General features: G+C 48.1%; 1 protein-coding gene across 2 annotated transcripts in view; it reads right to left on the bottom strand.

Moving 5' to 3' along the window:
• Positions 1–17,974, bottom strand: part of FPGS (folylpolyglutamate synthase) — a 71,360-nt gene extending 53,386 nt beyond the window's left edge. Inside the window, exons 1-2 of one of the 2 annotated variants that reach the window (XM_089669003.1) lie at positions 17,820–17,974; positions 1,326–1,454 (exon numbers count right to left, since the gene is read on the bottom strand). In XM_089669003.1, coding sequence (XP_089525129.1) covers positions 1,326–1,454; positions 17,820–17,939 — 249 coding nt within the window. In that variant the 5' untranslated portion in view covers positions 17,940–17,974. The remainder of the gene's footprint in view (positions 1–1,325; positions 1,455–17,819) is intronic. The other variant, XM_089669002.1, reaches the window with a different exon arrangement.
• Between the last annotated feature and the right edge of the window lie 4,844 nt (positions 17,975–22,818).

Raw genomic sequence — 22,818 nt, 5'->3', positions numbered from 1 at the left:
GGGGGGAGGAATAGTGCCCCATCGTTGGTGTCAGTGGGGGGAGGAATAGTGCCCCATCATTGGTATTAGTGACACCAATGATTGGGCACTATTCCTCCCACTGACACCAATGATACTTACCTTGCTGACCCCTGCTCCAGCCTGGGCTCGCTCGCTCCCTCCCTCTCCCATGGTACAGACACTTACCGGTCAGATGTCTTCCTTCTCCGGCCGCTCTCCTCCTCTTCACTCGCTCGATCTTCGCGGTGCCACTCGGCTCCTCCTTTCCAAGCTCCACCTCCTCGCCGGTGATTGGCCGCCTGTGTGCCTCTCCTGAGCTACAGTTCCGGCGGCCAATCACCGACGAGGAAGGATTGATCCCGGGGGTGTGTCCAGATGACAGGGACGGCATGTCATCCCGCCCACACCTGGAGACGGATCAAGGAGCGGTGTCTCGGTTCCTAAGGCCATCGGAAATATGTGTTTTCCGATGGTCTTAGGCGACCCCTGGGAAAGTGTCGTTCGAATGTTAATAATAACTCAAAAACAGTTTGCAAAACACAGTAAGATTGACTGAATCAAATCGCTTCTGGGAAAAAAAAAAGATCCAACACCTTGTGCAGTGTGCGATTTAAGACATACAAAATGAATGGCTAAAATCGCACCGCAAAAGAATTGCATGTGATCTGAACAAGAATGCAGTGCTATTCCTGTCCAAATCACATGCGTTTTCCCGCACCCAATCAATGTGAACGGGCCTTTAAGGTGTTTCTTTGCAGGCAGCCCTTAAGTTTTCATTCTAGCAATAGTAGAGTCACTTTAAGGCTCGGTTCACACTGATGCGATGCAGCAAAGGCACAGGAATCTCTGTGTTCATACAAACTGCTACGGGTGTCAATTAAAAGTTAACGACAATGCAAAACAGGTCACATAACTCAGTGCATTTGCCTAAATGGGATTGCATAGGTATGACCACCCATGTTATCCGATTCCAGTGCAGAAAAGAAGAAAAAGAAAATGTGCCTGTATCTTTTTTTTTTTCTTTCTTTAGAGGATGCAGTGTGACTTGAACCATACAAAAATGATTGGCTCAAACTGTACGGCACAGAACTGCACGAGATTTACACAGGCTGCTTAGCTGTGTCTGCAGCTTGTTTTAGGATAAGCTATTTGGCAGAAAAACTAATAATCGCTATTAAGTCACTTCCAACTTTCTCACTCCTAATAGTTAGCTTTGAAGAACTGTGAGTAATCTACAATCCCAGCACATTGTGGAGTTCCTTGGGAGAACATGTACACAGCACAAAACATATCACCTTCATTCAGATCCATGTGATGTTACTTACTGTCAGTCCGCTTCTCTCCAAGAAGCCCTTCATAGCAGCAAGCTGAATCTGAGGATCACTCCTCTGCCTCTTCACCTGGTCCAGGTAACTGGCATTGGTCTGCAGCGTGTTCAGTGTACGGATCGCATCCTGAGCAAAAGAAGAACACAATTAGAGTCAAAAACTGGGAACTACCTGTGGTGACATCTGGTGTGGTGCATCTTGAAGCAAAATGGGTCTGAACCTCAGTTCTCCCGTTCTTCATCAGCTCTCCTGCCAATCAGCATTGTGCCATAGTGCACTGGACACAGATTGTAGTTGGTCAGGTCCCAGATTACTTAAAGTGGAATTCAAGCCTAAAACCTACTATTCTTAAAAATGCTCCCTCCCCCCACCTGTCTTGCTTACCCAGTGTAACAGCTTCTGGAAATCAAAGCCATTGGCAAGCGCTCACAAATGTGAATTAAATGTCTGGACCAGACTGAAAATAGCTAAGTAAACAGATTTTGTATTTTTTTTTTCTTTTTGTGGAAAAAGGGACATAAATTTCATTTGGGTGCAGTGTTGCATGACTGCGCAATTGTCAGTTAAAGTAAAGCAGCACTGTATCGCAAAAAATGGCCTGGTCAGGAAGGGGGGGAAATCCTCTGGAGGGCGAGTGATTAACCACTACACATTTATGGATAGCAGAGTGGCAGGCAGTTGCTCTACTCATCATTAGGACAGCTGAAGACACAAACAAGGTGTACCAAGCTAGTCCAAAAGGCCTGTACCATGTGGCTGAGAATATGTAGCGGCACACACACACTGAACTGGTTGGTCCTGTGTCTTTATTCAACCTCTATGAATGGGAAATGGATCAGCAGTGTCCTCCTGTGTATGAGCTGGATGCGCTGTAGCCAGTGCACTGTTACCAAGCTTTAGATATCAGACCTTTAATACATCACATCTCCTCATTGCCAAAAATACCACGAGACCACCTTGGGGTGTCTACTTTCCAAAAAGGGGTCATTGTGGGGGTTTTCATTCTGTCCTGACAATTTTGTTTTATAACAAAGTAAGGGAAACCGGTTTTAATTTAAAATTTTTGGTATCTTCCTTTTTCAAGTAAAAAAATAAAATGAACGTTATTGATTTAGTTAAAGTAATACAGACGTTATTAAAAGGAGAACAGCAGCTAAAGCTCTGCAGTCCTGTGACCAGTTTTCAGCCCACAGCAGGCTGAAGCCCACTGTTGGTGATGTCACTCAACCGATCTAGGCTGGGGAAAGATCCCGACTTTAAGATCGAGATCCACCCCAGAGTCTGGAGCAGCACCTGGCTTGGCCTCCACTGAGCGTGAGGGGGATGGGGGGACAGCAGACAGCGGTGACCGACAGTCACCACTCTCTGCTCAGAGCGGCTGTGAGAACTCAGGGCAGTCATGTGATCTCCGAGTTCTCACATTTAAAGCCGGCGGGGGACAGATGCAGCATCCACCTAGGTAAGTATAAGGGGTTAAAAAAAAAAAAGTCTACACTTCTCTTTTAAATACCAAAAGAAAGCTCAGTCTAAAAAAAAATAAAAAGTTATCTTTAATACATTTTGGTACAGTAGTGCACAAACTATTACAGCACTGAAAACTGAAAGGGAGTCAAAAGGAGGTTAAGTTAACTGGTTATCTATTCTAGTTTCATCTGCAACTCAATAAAACACCATCCTGTTCTGCTCTACAGTCACCAAAGTATATCTGAGTATAGACATATAATCATTGGAGAGCAGGCTGAGTTGCCAGCACAGCTATAGAACTGACCATGCTGTGCCCTTCTGCCTAGTGTAGTCAGTTTTTAAAAGGAAGGTAGAGGGACTGGCAGGAACACCAGGGATGTCACACAAAGGAAGCAATACAAGGAACAGGATATTTTTTAAACAAGTACATGGAACAGCAGGCACATATCAGGAATATGAAATGTTGGGGTGACATTCTTTAATGCTGGATTTCACTCTGGTGTTTTCTAATAAAATAATAATTGCAGACATAGCTGGAAGGGGCTACACCAAATACTGGAAAATGTGTTGGCAGCTCAGAACATATCCACATACAGTTGATAAATTATTACAGAAGCAACACAGAAGGCAAGAATACAAATCCCAGCCATGATAAAAGACAATGAGCCACCAGCGTCTGCCCTCTGGGGGGTGTCTGACAAATCTGGAGGCCCAAGTGTTTGTAGCAGAAAGACGACCAAAGTAGCCTGGCTACAAATCCACAAAGATATGAGATACAGAGCCTGTTCTTACAGACCTGTCACTAGATACACCGTGTCCTGCGTTGGGTCCAATAAATAGTGTACCTTATACTCCGCTCTGTGAACTGAAGTGACTCTGGTAAATCCTTACACAACATGCCTGGCATGGTATAAATATTGGAAGACTTCCAGCATCAACACAAGAACCATCAGCAGGGCGATTCCTTAACCTCTTGCCGACCGCGCATAGCCGAATGACGGCTTCACCGCGGCCAGCCAGTTCTGAGTGGACGTCATATGACGTCCTCCCAGAACGCGCTCTCCTGTCCTACGGACACAGCTGATCACGTGATGTGGTGAAAGGCCGATCCCACCGGCCTTTTACCACGTGATCAGCGGTGTCCAATGACACGCTGATCACAGGGAAATGCAAGTGCCGGTTCTCGGCTGCACTTTCCTCACGCTGTCAGATCGTGATGAAAGTACTGCCGAGAACCGGCAGTTGTCAGAGCGGGGATCGGCACCGATCATCAGGGCACTGATGATCAGTGCCCTGATGATCGGTGCCCAGCAGTGACACCCGCAAGTTCCGCCCAGCAGTGCGCCCACTAGCCCCGCCCACCCGTTCCCAGCAGTGCCCCCACCTGTGCCCAGCAGTGCACCCACCTGTGCCACTCTGCAGTGCCACCTACCTGTGCCCAGAAGTGCCACCTACATGTGCCCAGCAGTGCCACCCACCTGTGCTCACCCACCTGTGCCCACCAGTGCCACCCACCTGTGCCCACCAGTGCCACCCACCTGTGCCCACCCACCAGTGCTGCCCACCAGTGCCACCCACCAGTGCAGCCCAGCAGTGCTGCCAGTCAGTGCCACCAGTCAGTGCCCAGGGGTTGTGCCAGCCAGTGCCGCCAGTCAGTGCCCAGAAGTGATGCCAGTCAGTGCCGTCTATCAGTACCCATCATCAGTGTCACCTATCAGTGCCGCCTATCAGTGCTGCATATCAGTGCTGCATATCAGTGCCGCCTATCCGTGACCTCTAATTAGTGCTGTCTATCAGTGCCGCCTATCCGTGCCACCTCATTAGTACTGCCTATCAGTGCCCTTTAGTGCTGCCTATCAGTGCCCATCAGTGCCGCCTATCAGTGCCCATCAGTGCCACCTCATCAACGCAAATCAGTGAAGGAGAAAAAATACCTGTTTGAAAAATTTTATAAAAGAAACAAATAAACTTTTTTTTTTTTTTCCAAATTTTTTGCACTTTTTTTAATTTATAGCGCAAAAAGTAAAGCGCCCAGTGGCGATTAAATACCACCAAAAGAAAGCTCTGTTTGTGAGAAAAAAATGATCAAAATTTCATATGGGTACAATGTTGCATGACCGCGCAATTGTCAATCAAAGTGCGGCAGCGCTGAAAGCTGAAAATTGGCCTGGTAAGGAAGGGGGTATAAGTGCCTGGTAGGCAAGTGGTTAAGAGTGCACGGAAAAATAATAGGTGTCTGAAAGGGGAGCCATGTTTCTGTGCAAAGGAAGAATGAAGGCAGAATTTCCCAGACTGCTAAGAACAACTCATTAAATGTGCCAATAAAAAAAAAAATCCCATAAAAATCAACCAGAGCACTTAAAGGGTCAGTCCACTAAAATGGGCTAGTTTTTAATATAGTCCAAGCTGGCGAGAGGAGCCAGCCCCTGGCTTCTTGTGTGTCTGGCATTATACAACCGAGTCCTCCCTACCACAATTCCCAAATCTTCCCCTGCCCACCCGGGAGTTCCAGGTGTTCTTTCCCACCGTTGTGTGGCCCAGCTCTTATGGCTTTTGGTTTCTTCATAATAAATAAAAATTCCAGAAAGAAGACCAGAACTTCTAATCCTAACCGCAGGTATGCAGAGGTGGGAACCCAACAAGGACATCTCACCAATAAAGTGTCTGACAAAAGAGCCTGCCGGATGATTTTTCCATTAACTCCTAAAAACGGAGATATCACGTTTGGGTGGGCCATTCCAAAACAGTGCAAGTCTTATTCAGCTGCATTTGAGTGGCTTTTCTGCCCCCCAGCTGCGGGCTGGAGGAGGGAGCGTGAGGCCCGGCGGCCGGTAGAGGGAGCGCGAGGCCCGGGGGCCGGTAGAGGGAGCGCGAGGCCCGGGGGCCGGTAGAGGGAGCGCGAGGCCCGGGGGCCGGAAGAGGGAGCGCGAGGCCCGGGGGCCGGAAGAGGGAGCGCGAGGCCCGGGGGCCGGAAGAGGGAGCGCGAGGCCCGGGGGCCGGAAGAGGGAGCGCGAGGCCCGGGGGCCGGAAGAGGGAGCGCGAGGCCCGGGGGCCGGAAGAGGGAGCGCGAGGCCCGGGGGCCGGAAGAGGGAGCGCGAGGCCCGGGGGCCGGAAGAGGGAGCGCGAGGCCCGGGGGCCGGAAGAGGGAGCGCGAGGCCCGGGGGCTGCGGGCCAGAAGAGGAAGAGAGTGAGGCCCGGAGGCTGCAGGCCGGAAGAGGAAGCGTGAAGCCAGGAGCTGCAGGCCGGAAGAGGAAGCGTGAAGCCAGGAGCTGCAGGCCGGAAGAGGAAGCGTGAAGCCAGGAGCTGCAGGCCGGAAGAGGAAGCGTGAAGCCAGGAGCTGCAGGCCGGAAGAGGAAGCGTGAAGCCAGGAGCTGCAGGCCGGAAGAGGAAGCGTGAAGCCAGGAGCTGCAGGCCGGAAGCTGTCATGGTTTGTTTATACAGCATGAAGTGTGTGAAACAACAGCAGCAAAACCAAATATTTTGGCAAATAGGTGAATTACAACATATTTAGCTGTTTGGCAGGAGCTTACCCAAATAAAAACATTATGTTCAGGCCTGGCTGCTGGCTGACAGCGCATTGGGGGAGGTGAGTATTAGTCGGGGGGGGGGGGGGGGGTAGACTTAATTTGCCTACTGGCTGCGAAGTAATAGTCTCTTTAAATTCCAACCATTGATACTCACCTTCCCTGCTGATCTGTCAGAACCAGACGTGAACACTGTCATACGAGAACATCAACTAGTGTAAGCTCTGACAGCAGCCGACATAGAGCTTACACATGGTTAGGACATCAGAGGATCAGAGGAGCACAGCAGTGGGATGAGTGGAGGAAGAGTGTGCTTAAGGCAGCTTCTAGATTATGCAATTTTCTTTCCATCCACCATGGGTGAAAGGAAAGAAAGGTTGCTTGTTTCCTCCATCAAAACATTCAGTGTTGATGGAGGGTATTGTGTTCTGTCGGCAGGGAGCCTTCCCGATTGGAAGAACACAATGCTTACTGCTAGTGGCTACAACAGTAACTACATGTAAAAATCCAACAGGCTGGTTTGTACCCAAGTTGATAGATGGGTAGACTTGGCTATAACCAGCTGAACTGGCTGAGATTCGATCCATCTATGGCTGGCTTATATGTGTTGGGCTTTAAAGAGACTTTCCCTTTCCGGAGGTCTCTGATATCAGCCATCACCTATGTACACGTTTCCTGGGAGTCCCACTCTACATTTCAGCACACATATGAGAATACGTGTGAAAGGGTAATTATAGGACTTATCTAACCACACGTGATCCTTCTACAAACATGAGGACACAGCATAGTAAAAGTCTACAAGCCAAAGATAAATATATCACCCGCAGCCCTCCCCCTCCACGGAGATCGATTACCTGCACCTGATGAGCTCTGGAGGGATTTCATGTACAGTGCTGGACAAAAAGCCGTCCATGGCCGACAACAGTCAGCCGGATATGAAAGATCAAAAACAAAGGCTGTGTGTCCTCAGACCCCAGCAAGACCAACTGAAAAAACAACCCACTCAGTGAATGGGAACAAGCAGACAGGGTGGAAGCTCTCACACTTCACTGGCTGCATGCTTGTTCCACTTCAATGACTCACTAAAGTGCAAAGTCAAGACTACAACGGCAGCCCTTGAACCTTTACCTTCCACAAGTGACACTTCTCTCCTCCTGGATTCACTCTGAGGATTTTTTTTCATGGCTTTTTATTCTCATTGACTCACATGGAGAAATGTACAAGTGCAGGTTATATTAAATGGCACATCCCACCTGTCCGGAAAAACAAACCAGACAGGCTATTTGTGAACAATTCAATGGACCGGTCAACTTGTGTACAACCAGCCAGTCCATAGATGGATCCGGTCCCTGCTGAACTGGATGGATTTCGATCCATGTATGGCCTGCACAAGGGAAGTAGGTGTGGGGCAGAGGACTACAGCAGATCCTAGAATGTGTGAAGTCCCTGTTTGTCTGGGTAGTTTTAGGTAAGTGATGCCACAGAGCCGCCCGTTTCCGTCATCCGCCACGGCACACAGCCGCCCGTTTCCGTCATCCGCCACGGCACACAGCCGCCCGTTTCCGTCATCCGCCACGGCACACAGCCGCCCGTTTCCGTCATCCGCCACGGCACACAGCCGCCCGTTTCCGTCATCCGCCACGGCACACAGCCGCCCGTTTCCGTCATCCGCCACGGCACACAGCCGCCCGTTTCCGTCATCCGCCACGGCACACAGCCGCCCGTTTCCGCCATCCGTCACGGCACAGAGCTGCCCGTTTCCGTCATCCGTCACGGCACAGAGCCGCCCGTTTCCGTCCATTTCCGTCATCCGCCACGGCACAGAGCCGCCCATTTCCGTCATCCGCCACGGCACAGCATTCACCATCTGATATTTATCAATGTGGAGGGGGGGACATGCATGTAGAACCCCCCCTGCATGAACTATTGTCATGACACAAGGGATGATGAAGATGACTAGCAGGGGGCAGGTAGGTGACCAGTCATTACACGAGCTCAGATCCCATCAGTCATTGGCCTGATGTTACACACCCAGCCCAGCATTCCAGAACCTTCCACACTGTAAACTGGGAATAGACTAAGTATAGGTTGAACCCCAATCTGATTTTTCCACTCTATCGCCTATGAGGGAAATTTCCTTTCATTTCCTCCCTCAGTGACAACGGGAAGTGTGTGGCTATCTATGGTTCGTACACACAAGTGGCCAGGGTATGGTAAAACCAGGCAGCAGAGCTGCGGGTTTACTGACCCTCGACCACCTGTCTGAACACACTCAGGGATGTACACACACAACAGCAAAAATTAAACAGCTTGTCGCATGTGGTGAGTATTTTGCCAACTAAATACAAGTCTATGGGGCTGCCTCTAACTGCCCTACAACTATGTGCAATGCATGTGATTGCAATGGTGGTCTGGCATCTACAGGGTTACAGAGACATCACAACCATCACCTAGACGCCTGCAACAAGTTCTCCACCACAAGTCACTCTTCAGAGGAGTGGCAAGGACTGCTGCACAGGAACAAACCCTTAAAGTGGACCTCCAACCCCAATGCTGTCCATGTTTGAGGTGTCACTGAAGTGGTTGTAAAGGCTCAAGGTTTTCTTTTTACCTTAACCACTTCCTGTCCGGACACTTTTACCCCCTCCAGGCCAATTTTCAGCTTTCAGTGCTATCACACTTTGAATGACAATTGCACGGTCATGCAACACTGTGCCCATATTAATTTAGCTTTTTTTTTTTTTAGACAGATAAAGCTTTATTTTGGTGGTATTTATTCACCACTGGGAGTTTTTTTTTGTTTGCTATAATTTTGAAAAAAAAAGTGTTTTTCTTATAATATTTTGCAATAAATATTTCATCATAAATCTTGGCCAAAATTTATTCAGTTATATTTTTAGTAAAAAAAACCCAAAAAATTAGTTTATAACCAAAAATTATAATTAAAAAAAAAATCACTTTTTTTATATTATTTATGTTTTTGTTTTTTTATTACATACTGTCACCCAAGCAGTACAGTGTCACCATGGTGACACTGTGCTACTTGTGGGGGGTGATGAAGATTTTTTTTACACCGATTGCTTTTACAGCCTTTATGGGTGTAAAAGCAATAATTTCTCCTTCCCTCTGGCTGCATTCTTGCAGCCATTGAGAACTACTGCGTGAGCTGTGATTGGTCACAGCTTGTCACATGGTACAAGGCTGGTGTGAATAGCCTTGTACCATGTGACCGCTGTGATCATTCACAGATTTCACACTTAGTAAACAATGATATCAGAAAGTGACACATTGCTTACTACTCTGCATGCGATCACTAATTGGCCAATCAGTGATCACATGATCGGGACCTCGCAGAGAGGTCGCGTACGACGATCGGTGTTCCACTGTGTCCGGAGGACACAGCGGGCACCGGATCACGGTGCTGCTTGCTCCCAGTGAGCATGCACAGTCCAAAATGGCAGGCACCGTTTATGAACGGCAACCTGCCCCTGGACTACCAAACCTCAGACATCAAATATGAACAAAGCATATCCCTTTATAGTGTGTACTTGTCTCAATCCAGAGCACAAAGTGTCATTTCTGCCTGCTGCTTTGTTCCTCTGCTATCATCATGAGCCACTTCTGATGAGTGTTCCTGACATCAAGAGAAAAAATGGTGACAGGGGAGGGCACAGTCTGTGATTGACTGCCTCAGCTCTGTTCCTGTGTGAAGGGGATGTGTCCCTTCCTTCCAACCAGCTCTCCTCATTGATGTAACAAATTCTCCCTGACCCCTGCTTTTCAGAGTTGAGAGATCATGTGTAAATTCTGCATTTTGACCCCCAGCCCTTCTCACCAACTTGTGACCGAAGGACTAGCCATTCTAAAACCACACTGTCACATGCGTAACAATGCCACACCCAGCTGCACCCTCCACAAAGATTTTCCAGCTAATGGACCACAATCTATGTGCCGCAGCCTGGGAGCGATTGTTACTAGGTCAGGTTAATTACGCAATTAACCCTTCACACTGCCGCCACCACCACCTTTTTTACAGAAAAAGAGGAAACTCACCAATCTTAGCAGTAACACTATGATGTTTGAATAAACGTCTGTATACACACTGTCACCGCAGGAAGATGTATGCAGAAGTTTAAAACACACAGTAGCGCTCTTCTGAGACAGGGATTCTTAGTTTGCATTAAAGAGCTTTGGAAACAGTTAAACACTTTTCAGAAAATAGGATTTATTACTAAAAAGGTCAAAATGGTGCTATAAAATATATATATATATATATATATATATATATATATACACATATATACAGTCAGGTCCATAAATATTGGGACATTGACACAATTCTAACATTTTTGGCTCTATACACCACCACAATGGATTTGAAATAAAACGAACAAGATGTCCTTTAACTGCAGGCTGTCAGCTTTAATTTGAGGGTATTTACATCCAAATCAGGTGAACGGTGTAGGAATTATAACAGTTTGCATATGTGCCTCCCACTTGTTAAGGAACCAAAAGTAATGGGACAATTGGCTTCTCAGCTGTTCCATGGCCAGGTGTGTGTTATTCCCTCTTTATCCCAATTACAATGAGCAGATAAAAGGTCCAGAGTTAATTTCAAGTGTGGTATTTGCATTTGGAATCTGTTGCTGTCAACTCTCAAGATGAGATCCAAAAAGCTGTCACTATCAGTGAAGCAAGCCATCATTAGGCTGAAAAAACAAAACAAACCCATCAGAGAGATAGCAAAAACATTAGGCGTGGCCAAAACAACTGTTTGGAACATTCTTAAAAAGAAGGAACGCACTGGTGAGCTCAGCAACACCAAAAGACCCCGGAAGACCACGGAAAACAACTGTGGTGGATGACCGAAGAATTCTTTCCCTGGTGAAGAAAACACCCTTCACAACAGTTGGCCAGATCAAGAACACTCTCCAGGAGGTAGGTGTATGTGTGTCAAAGTCAACAATCAAGAGAAGACTTCACCAGAGTGAATACAGAGGGTTCACTACAAGATGTAAAGCATTGGTGAGCCTCAAAAACAGGAAGGCCAGATTAGAGTTTGCCAAACGACATCTAAAAAAGCCTTCACAGTTCTGGAACAACATCCTATGGACAGATGAGACCGAGATCAACTTGTACCAGAGTGATGGGAAGAGAAGAGTATGGAGAAGGAAAGGAACTGCTGATGATCCTAAGCATACCACCTCATCAGTGAAGCATGGTGGTGGTAGTGTCATGGCGTGGGCATGTATGGCTGCCAATGGAACTGGTTCTCTTGTATTTATTGGTGATGTGACTGCTGACAAAAGCAGCAGGATGAATTGTGAAGTGTTTCGGGCAATATTATCTGCTCATATTCAGCCAAATGCTTCAGAACTCATTGGACGCCGCTTCACAGTGCAGATGGACAATGACCCAAAGCATACTGCAAAAGCAACCAAAGAGTTTTTTAAGGGAAAGTGGAATGTTCTGCAATGGCCAAGTCAATCACCTGACCTGAATCCGATTGAGCATGCATTTCACTTGCTGAAGACAAAACTGAAGGGAAAATTCCCCAAGAACAAGCAGGAACTGAAGACAGTTGCAGTAGAGGCCTGGCAGAGCATCACCAGGGATGAAACCCAGCGTCTGGTGATGTCTATGCGTTCCAGACTTCAGGCTGTAATTGACTGCAAAGGATTTGCAACCAAGTATTAAAAAGTGAAAGTTTGATTTATGATTATTATTCTGTCCCATTACTTTTGGTCCCTTAACAAGTGGGAGGCACATATGCAAACTGTTGTAATTCCTACACCGTTCACCTGATTTGGATGTAAATACCCTCAAATTAAAGCTGACATTCTGCAGTTAAAGCACATCTTGTTCATTTCATTTCATATCCATTGTGGTGGTGTATAGAGCCAAAAATGTTAGAATTGTGTCGATGTCCCAATATTTATGGACCTGACTGTATATCTATATATACATACAGAGAGCAATACCACAACAGGGAGATAACAGAAAGAAGTTTAGAGAGGTAGATTCTTGCCAAAAGTCCTGGGTTATGCAGATCAAGTGTCCTGAACAAAAGGATACCATTTCTCCCAAGTTGGTTCCTTATGTTAAAAAGGGAGAATCTCTCATCTTACCTCTCTCCAGGCATGACAGCTTTTTGTAGGGTCCCAGCAGGGGGGGGGGGGGGGTGTCTCTGAAGCCAAGGGCCAATCGCCTCATGTGGGGAGGGGGTGTAGGCGGAGACCCCGGCTAGGACCAAACTCCCTCCCAAGTTTTACCATGGTCAATAACCTTCCTTAGGTACATGTAGCATCCTATCCACTGGTTGGACGTTCAGAATATCATTCTGCATATTATCCTAATACCAGATATGACATATCCGCTTGGGACGGTTAAGGAGACATCCTGATGAAGCTACGAGGGGCGTGGCGTAACACGTAGACGTGACATAGCAACGTGGTGACGCACTTCGGCGCCATCTTAGTGCACCAGAGGATTATCAGTACACCCATTTGGGATGACATCCAAACGCTTTGTATTTTCTGCCCAAACGTGATGTTCACTTGGCGGTTTTATATATTTAATAAACAAGTCATACAGGTTTACACCATGGAGGATTTTCTGTGTTCTCATTCCATGGCTTCATGAATGTATATGTGTATACTGGTACTGGCTCGTGGAGGATAAGTGGAAGGTGGAGGCGATATTGTAGGAACCTGTGGTGTATTCTCTAGGCTGGAGAGAGTTGTGAAGTAACCATTAGCCTGGAGAGAGCAAGCAGGATCCGGGGTGATCCGCAAGGCATTTTGGCCCCTGGGGGCTGCAGGGGGAAGGTGAGTAGACACGCTAGCCATTTTGGATTCTCACCCATCACCTACACTGGCGAAAGGAACATGTTTTGATTAGTGTTTGTGGTGTGCCTAACACTACGTTTATGGACAATATCATCATGCATTTGTGTGCCTTGTACACTGTTTTTTATTGATATATTGCACTTTAAATATCACGCACTTATATCCCTTTATAGGGAATCACTAATTGCCACGATATTGTCACTATCATTTATCTATTTTAGCACATTATGTATATATGATATCTGTTTGGCACATAGAGCCATATTTGTTCATGCTATACCTGGTATATGTATGTAGCGCTACACCATTTATAACAATAAGGAGATATCGCTTTCTGCTCTCGGGTAGACGTAATCTAGGGGTGTAAGGTATCAGGTGACTCGCATTAAACTGACCTGAGTATATGTTTTATTTTACTGTAGGTATTTCCTGCGAGAAGGTATGAAAGTGTATGAAAAAGTGGTTTCCAAATGAGATGAATGTTTTACTACTATTCTGGAATGCTTTCAAGTCCAGTGACTGGCGGGTTTATAGCTTTACGAGCAGCACAGAGCAAGAGTCGGACAGACACCATGGCATCAGCTAATTGGGTTTACAACCATGAAGTGTATCCAGCTGTGCCCGATGCACTCCTGAACTCAGCACACACCAGATCACCTGCCATTCAAAAGAAAGGGAGGGGGGACTGATTTGGAGTGAGAATGACACAAGATGGAGGATCTTTAGCAAAATGGATGTTCGCGTCCATATTTGTACATACAATTGCTACACCAATGATGTGCCTGCTGAGAGCAGCATCTCCCTCCTCTCAAAGCAGATTGTCTGTGTCTATAGATGCAGGCAGCATGGCTCAGGAGTGAGCACATACACGAGTGCCACCATAGGAAGTGGCTTGGCACATATTAAAGAAGTGGAGCCAGCAATGCCAGTGGGGGACTTCAGAAGAGAAGGATTGGGACTGCTCTGTGCAAAACCATTACACAGAGCAGGTAAGTATAAACATGTTTGTTATTTAAATAAAAAATTGAAGTGTTACTAAACCCACAACAGTAAAAATCAGTCTATGTGCAGTAAAGCATGCTCACTGTGGAACCTCAGGGGTTAATTATCTGCATTGTGTAAAAAGGCTGTTTGATCCTGACCTATCTGATCCTCCCCTTCTCACACAGTTCCCAATCCATCTGCTGATAGAACAGAGCCTCGGGTGCACTCTGCACAAGCTCAGTTTGGTGTGTATTGAGGTTTTTTTTTTCCTTCTTCAGAGAGTGCATGTTATCAGCACAGGGCCAATCAGCACTGTCCAGACAGAGGGTCAGGGGTCCTGCAGCCTCATAGGAGAGAATGAAAACTCCTCCTACAAGCTTTAACCAGTGCTCTGCTGGACACTGACAGAAGTCAAAAGAATGCTCTGACTGCTGATGAGAAAAAGGTATTTAGCAGTTAATGTGTTCTTACTACTATGTAAAATTAATTTGGTCGCAGCGCTGCATGACTGTGCAATTGTAACGGTATCGCAAAAAAGCGGCCTGGTCAGGAAGGGGGGGGGCAATCCTCTGGAGGGCACCTGGTTACGGAATATTGGCACTGGAAGTGTGATGTGTTTCTGCAGAACATGAAGGTGTGAATGGGGCTGAATGGGCTTCCCTACAGGTGACAAAAACGCACCAAAGTCTCTCCTGCAGCTTGGCTGTCAGGGATCCTCGCACATCTTTGTACTGCGGGTTTTGTCACACCTCTGCTAGACACGCATGGGGCATCATGATGAAATAACAGCACTGCAAGCACAATGTGCGTTTTGCTGTATTTTCAAGAACATTTTTTGCATGCATTCCTGGACCTCAAAGGTGTGAAGGAGTCGGAATGGGCTGTCCTATGCGTAAAAAACGCAACAACGTAGCGGCCTGCATCTTATTGTGGTGGTGAGCCTTGCATAACCGCTAGCCGTGTTTAAGAATGAATGGAACCGCACACATGATGTGCGTTTTGGCGCATTCCTGGAAGGAGGAGGAGCCTCATGCCGGAGGTGTGTTACTGGCCAGATCACCAGGGGAAATCAGAGGGGGAAAGAAAAGTAATGCAGCCACCACAGCTAAGGGTTATAAGCTGCAAGATACGATATTTATGGTTTTAATAGCACTGTAAGTCACCGGTCAGACCGCTGCGATTTAAAATTGAGCAATTTGTGTGCGATTTCAGCACGATTTCTGAAGACTTTATTACTACTTGTGAAGGTTTTCAACAATTTCTTGCGATTTCCATTATATTCTATGTGAAATTGCAACAAACTGCAGAAAAAGTCATGCAAGAACTACTTTAGAAATCACGCAGCAGCAAATCACACGTGTTACCACACTGACATTCATTAGATGTGACTTTAGGTGCGATTTCAATTCCCAAACCGCACCGGTATGACTCAGCACTTAGGCTTAGTTCACACTGGATGCGATTTAAAATTGTGCGTTTTGTTTGAGTTTTCTGAAGATTTGTTTGCAACTTGTGAAGATTTCCCAACGATTTCTTACGTTTTCCATTTCGATTTCTATTGTAGTCTATGTATGTGAAATCGCAACAAACTGCAAAAAAAGTAATGCAAGAACTACTTTTGAAATCACACTACAGCAAATCACACGTGTTAAGACAAGGACATTCACATTCATTAGATCCGGTTTCATTTACAATTTCAAATCCCAAATCGCTTAGCCCCCAGTCACATCGGGCGCGATTTGGCGTACGGTTTGCATGCCAGGTGACTTGCAAATCGTATGCCAAGTCGCACCCTATTGTCCGCTATTAGAGTGGTCATACCGGTTCTGACTTGGTCGGAGCCGCACTGATTTCTAAAGTAGTACATGCTCTACTCTTGGTGTGATTTGCATAGACATCTGTATCAGATGTCTTGCAAACCGCACCTGAAATCGGCAAGTCACCCGACTTTGAAATCGCGCGACTTCACTGTAAGTCGCACAATTTCAAAATCGGCTTTGATGTGACCGGGGGATAAATCACTGGTCACTGCGAGTTAAAATTGAGTAATTTGTTCGCGATTTCTGAAGACTTTAGTGCCCGGCCACACCACTCCGATTTAAAAATCACACAATTTGCAATTTCAGTGCGCTTTCCGAAGACTTTGTGACTTAAGATTTTCAACAATTTTTTGCAATTTGCAGTGCGATTTCAACTATATTCTATGAATGTGAAATCACAATAAACTGCATAAACAGCCATGCAAGAACTACTATAGAAATCACACGATAAGACACTGACATTCACATTTATTAGATGTGCTTTCACGTGTGAATTCAATTCCCAAATTGCACTGATATGACCGGGCACTCACGCCCCGCCATGACCGGGCACTCACGCCCCGGTCACACCAAACCCGACTGAAATTGTGCGACTTCACTGTAAGTTGCACGATTTCAACATAGTGTTTGATGTGACCGGGGTGGCGAAGTCGCACAGTCTCAGTCGGGTGCGATGTGACCGGGGTGGCGAAGTCGCACAGTCTCAGTCGGGTGCGATGTGACCGGGGTGGCGAAGTCGCACACTCTCAGTCGGGTGCGATGTGACCGGGGTGGCGAAGTCGCACACTCTCAGTCGGGTGCGATGTGACCGGGGTGGCGAAGTCGCACACTCTCAGTCGGGTGCGATGTGACCGGGGTGGCGAAGTCGCACACTCTCAGTCGGGTGCGATGTGACCGGGGTGGCGAAGTCGCACACTCTCAGTCGGGTGCGATGTGACCGGGGTGGCGAAGTCGCACACTCTCAGTCGGGTGCGATGTGACCGGGGTGGCGAAGTCGCACACTCTCAGTCGGGTGCGATGTGACCGGGGTGGCGAAGTCGCACACTCTCAGTCGGGTGCGATGTGACCGGGGTGGCGAAGTCGCACACTCGCAGTCGGGTGCGATGTGACCGGGGTGGCGAAGTCGCACACTCGCAGTCGGGTGCGATGTGACCGGGGTGGCGAAGTCGCACACTCTCAGTCGGGTGCGATGTGACCGGGGTGGCGAAGTCGCACAGTCTCAGTCGGGTGCGATGTGACCGGGGTGGCGAAGTCGCACAGTCTCAGTCGGGTGCGATGTGACCGGGGTGGCGAAGTCGCACAGTCTCAGTCGGGTGCGATGTGACCGGGGTGGCGAAGTCGCACACTCTCAGTCGGGTGCGATGTGACCGGGGTGGCGAAGTCGCACACTCTCAGTCGGGTGCGATGTGACCGGGGTGGCGAAGTCGCACACTCTCAGTCTGCAGATGTTTATACAAGTCGCACCTGAAGTAGATATCAGTGTGGCTCCCACCAAGTCCAAATCGCACCGATAATATGATCGCTGTAATGGCAGACAATAGGGTGAGACTTGGCACTGCATCCAGGGTTACCCGGAGCGAAGATAGCAGCACGTGTGCAATTCTGCAACCACCACCTCAGCCAGGTGCCCCCCAGGAAGACTGTCCTCTCTTCCACAGACACGTGTGGGGTGAAGAAGAAACCCTCTTGACCCCCCTATACATGTTCCCTCTACACAGGACACGTGCTCACAGCTCAGGCCGCCCTGAGGCATGCTGGGACTTGTAGTCCTCAGCAGCACAGCCACGTTTCAGTCTCCCGTCTCTCAGCCCGGAATATGGTGCAGTGAGTGCCCCCCGCAACCCCGCTCACCTGGTACTCCATCCTGACGGCGGGGACGGCCTGCACGCTGAATCCTCGGTACAGACACGAGCCACACTCGTAAGGCAGCAGCCGGAGCAGCGCGTGGAAAGGCCGGTACCGTAGAGCCATGCTAGGGACACCAAACACGCCCCCCTGACCCCGCCACGACCCAGAAAGCGGCGTGTCACCGGCGCCATCTTGTGTGTGGCAGGAATATGACAGCCGGCGAACCTGGGCGACAGCAACGGGACACGCCCACTGCGGAGCCAGGGCAAAGGCGCGGGGCTGGGGCACTCAAAGTGTTCCTAAACCCAAGACCCGCGTCCGCTATAGCAGCTCTCCCTGGACCCTGCATTCACTATACCCGCTCTCGCCGGACTCCGCGTCCACTATAGCCGGTCTCCCCCCGGACCCCGCATTCACTATATCCGGTCTCCCCGGACCCTGCATTCACTATAGCTGGTCTCCCCGGACCCTGCATTCACTATATCTGGTCTCCCCGGACCCTGCATTCACTATACCCGCTCTCCCCGGACCCTGCATTCACTATACCCGCTCTCCCCGGACCCTGCATTCACTATACCCGCTCTCCCCGGACCCTGCATTCACTATACCCGCTCTCCCCGGACTCCGCGTCCACTATAGCCGGTCTCCCCGGACCCCGCATTCACTATATCCGGTCTCCCCGGACCCTGCATTCACTATACCCGCTCTCCCCGGACTCCGCGTCCACTATAGCCGGTCTCCCCGGACTCCGCATTCACTATATCCGGTCTCCCCGGACCCTGCATTCACTATAGCCGGTCTCCCCGGACTCCGCATTCACTATATCCGGTCTCCCCGGACCCTGCATTCACTATAGCCGGTCTCCCCGGACTCCGCGTCCACTATAGCCGGTCTCCCCGGACCCCGCGTTCACTATAGCCGGTCTCCCCGGACTCCGCGTCCACTATAGCCGGTCTCCCCGGACCCCGCATTCACTATAGCCGGTCTCCCCGGACCCCGCATTCACTGTACCCGCTCTCCCCGGACCCCGCGTTCACTATGTCTGGTCTCCCACTGTATACAGAACATGGAAGTGTAATTGTAAATATAAACTGCTAAATACCTTTTCTCATCAGCAGTTAGAGCAGTCTTGTGACTTCTATCAGTGTCCAGCAGAACACTGGTTAAAGCTTGTAGGAGGAGTTTTCATTCTACTCTAGGAGGATGCAGGACCCCTGACCTCTGTCTGGACAGTGCTGATTGGCCCTGTGCTGATCACATGCATTCTCCCAAGAAAAGAAAAAAAAAGTCTAGCAATACACATATAGTGATCTATTGCTGATTGATTGCACCCCAGTCCAGCTGCTGCCCACCGCAGCAAGTCCCTGCTATGGTGATCTGTTGCTGGCTGAGTGCACCCCAGTCCAGCTGCTGTCCACCGTAGCAAGTCCCTGCTATGGTGATCTATTGCTGGCCAAGTGCACTCCAAGTCCAGCCACTGCCCACCGCAGCAGGTCCCTGCTCTGGTGATCTATTGCTGGCTGATTGCACCCCAGAGATCTGTAATACAGACAACCACCAGTAGCTCAGTCTGTCTCCTCCACCCCCTCACCTCTCCTGGTAGAACAACCAGAAATCTTGTCCCTCTGGATGCCCACATTCTCTCTGCAGCCAGCAGGTAGTAATAACCGGACCCTCCTCCGGACTCCCGGCAGTGACATCCTCTGCACTCTCCATGTGATTGGTGCAGTGACCCCGGGCAGAACGAACTCTCAGACCCTGGCTAATACTATTTTTTGGAACATGAAATCCTAGTGGAAGGACATTTCATCTGCCACGTCTCTGGGTTTCATAATTAATTGCCTTTTATTTAAATTCAATCCTTGTTTGTTTTTACCCTTAGCTGCATCTCAGTGTTGCTGATCTCCTGTAGACTTTTTGCAGCCACTTGCTGAGGACATGCATGTCATTTCTCAGGGCGGGTTTCCTGATGGTGACAACAGTGGATCATGTTTGAAAAAAAGTGTCTTGGAACAGCTGCTTGTCTCCATCAGGGTGACAATGCAGGAGCACACCTGAGAGACCAGGACACAGCGTTGTCACCACAGCTTTCTTTCTCAGAGAATAGGTGCAGGTACATTTGAGTCACCCCTTGTCTCTGCCCCCAATCCACCTCCAAGCACCATCCCGTGGTTCCACTCCAGCAACAATAGATCCTCTGAGCAACAATATATCCCCCAGCAACAAAAGATCCTCCCTCACAACAAAATTCACCCCAGTAACAACAATAGATCCACCCCAACAACAATAGAACACTGCCAGCAACAATAGATCTCTCAGCAGCCAGCAACAATAGATTCCCCTAGCAACAATAGAACCCCACCAGCAACAATAGATCTCTCAGCAGCCAGCAACAATAGACCCCCCTAGCAACAATAGATCCCCCTGTAACAAGAGATCCTTCCTCACAACAACATTCACCACAGTAACACAATAGATCCACCCCAACAACAATAGAGCACCACCAGCAACAATAGATCTCTCAGCAGCCAGTAACAATAGATTCCCCTAGCAACAATATGCCCCCTGCAACAAGAGATCCTCCCTCACAACAAAATTCACCCCAGTAACAACAATAGACCCACCCCAACAACAATAGAACCCCACCAGCAACAATAGATCTCTCAGTAGCCAGCAACACTAGATCACCCTAGCAATAATAGATCCCCCAGCAACAAGAGATCCTCCCTCACACCAACATTCAACCCAGTAACAACAATAGATCCGCCCCAACAATATAACCCCCACCAGCAACAATAGATCTCTCAGCAGCCAACAACAATAGACCCCCTAGCAACAATATTTCCCCCAGCAACAAGAGATCCTATCTCACAACAAAATTCACCCCAGTAACAACAATAGACCCACCCAACAACAGTAGAACCCCACTTGCAACAATAGATTTCTCTGCAGCCAGCAACAATAGACCCTCCAGCAGGCAATAACAATAGACCACTCCCTCAACAGTAGATCCCTCCCAGCAATAATTGACCCCACGGCAACAATAGACCTCCCCAGCAACATTAGACCCTCCGGCACACCCCATCACATATATTCAGTGCTGGAGGTTCCCCTGCATTTGTGCTATAATAAAGCCCTGGTTGTCACCCTATAGCAGGAAGTGTCTCAACATGGACCTTCATAATAAATCAGCGGTATTATTTGAATGCAAGCTGCAGATTTGGGAATATTGTGCTAGGTGTGTGATCCTGAACTGACATCTGCTTTCTTCCTGAGCTCCATGTCTAGCAATATGCTGTATGTACAGGACACGGACTTCTACGAAGAGACGTGGGAGGATCGGTGGTATCCTGGGAAAGGGGGTCTGTTTCTACAGACAGAAGGCACCATGCTCTATCAGCCAAGGACATGCTGTATGTCAGAGAAATGTGCAAATATTAGCCCGGGGTTAATGTGTGACCTTGACATTTACACTACCTGTATGATGGAGGATTCTTTACATTATATTAAAAATTAACGAACCCAAGAGAAGGCAGTGCATTCAGTAACAAGTATGTGTTTGTTTGACCTGAAGAAGATGTGCAAACTAGGGGTGAACCATAGTCAAGGCTTTACGTCTGTTTTCTGATTATTGGTACTACTTAGTGACATGATTAAAGCCTATCTAGAACAAAAAATATCACGTATTGCAGCTTACTAGTCCCTTGGTGGCTGCATTCGTATTCTAAAAGGTTGAGAACATTTTCAGCAAGTGTAGAAAATGTCTAATCTTGCCAAAAATGCTTCATGTCCCCTGCCATGTTTTCTTGTGAACAAAGGTGTAAAACCCGCAGCTATCTACAGAAGACTTCAAACACAGTGCAGTGATGAGACGCTCAGCTGCAGTAAGACATCTGAATGGTGTAAATGTTTCAAAGATGGCCGTACGTCCATCAGTGACCATCCCAGCCATGGTGGTTCTCAGCCCACAGCAGTCATTCCTCTGAACAATCAGCGTGTGGAACACCTGATCCTGGATAAAAAAGGGATGCTAGTGTGTTACTACATGCAGTAGTATGTGGCAAGTATTACTGATAGGTGGCACACATGTTGGGGGCCAATCTAGAGACCGTTGATCAAGATGGCAGACAACAGTGTTAATGCGTGTATGGAACAGCGTGTGGTGATGACGTGTCTTGTGAACGAAGGCGTAAAACCGGCGGATATCTACAGAAGACTTCAAGCATGGTACAATGATGAGACGATCAGCCACAGTAAGACATGTGATTGGTGTAAATGTTTCAAAGATGGCCGTATGTCCATCAGTGACCATCCCAGCCATGGTGGTTCCCAGCCCACAGCAGTCATTCCTCTGAACATTCACCGTGTGGAACACCTGATCCTGGATAAAAAAAAGAGTTAAAAAAGGATGATAGTATGTTACTACATGCAGTAGTAAGTGGCAAGTATGTCCTATTACTGATAGGCAGAGCACATGTTGGGGGCCAGTCCAGAGACCGTTGATCAAGATGGCAGACAACAGTGTTAATGCATGCATGGAACAGCGTGTGGTGATGACGTTTCATGTGAACGAAGGCGTAAAACCCGCAGATATCTACAGAAGACTTCGAACATGGTACAACGATGAAACGCTCAGCCGCAGTAAGACGTGAATGGTGTAAATGTTTCAAAGATGGCTGTACGTCCATCAGTGACTATCCCAGCCATGTTGGTTCCCAGCCCACAGCAGTCATTCCTCTGAACAATCAGCATTTGGAACACCTGATCCTGGATAAAAAAAGGATGCTAGTGTGTTACTACATGCAGTAGTATGTGGCAAGTATTACTGATAGGTGGCGCACATGTTGGGGGCCAATCCAGAGACCGTTGATCAAGATGGCAGACAACAGTGTTAATGTGTGCATGGAACTGCGTGTGGGGATGACGTGTCTTGTGAACGAAGGCGTAAAACCCGCAGATATCTACAGAAGACTTCAAGCATGGTACAACGATGAAACGCTCA

The sequence above is a fragment of the Staurois parvus genome, unplaced genomic scaffold (assembly GCF_062004578.1).
Source record: "Staurois parvus isolate SC_StPar_1 unplaced genomic scaffold, SC_StPar_1.0 ptg000068l, whole genome shotgun sequence".
NCBI lineage: Eukaryota > Metazoa > Chordata > Amphibia > Anura > Ranidae > Staurois > Staurois parvus.
Note: the sequence above shows the minus strand (reverse complement) of the source record. Positions and strands in the feature narration are given on the sequence as shown.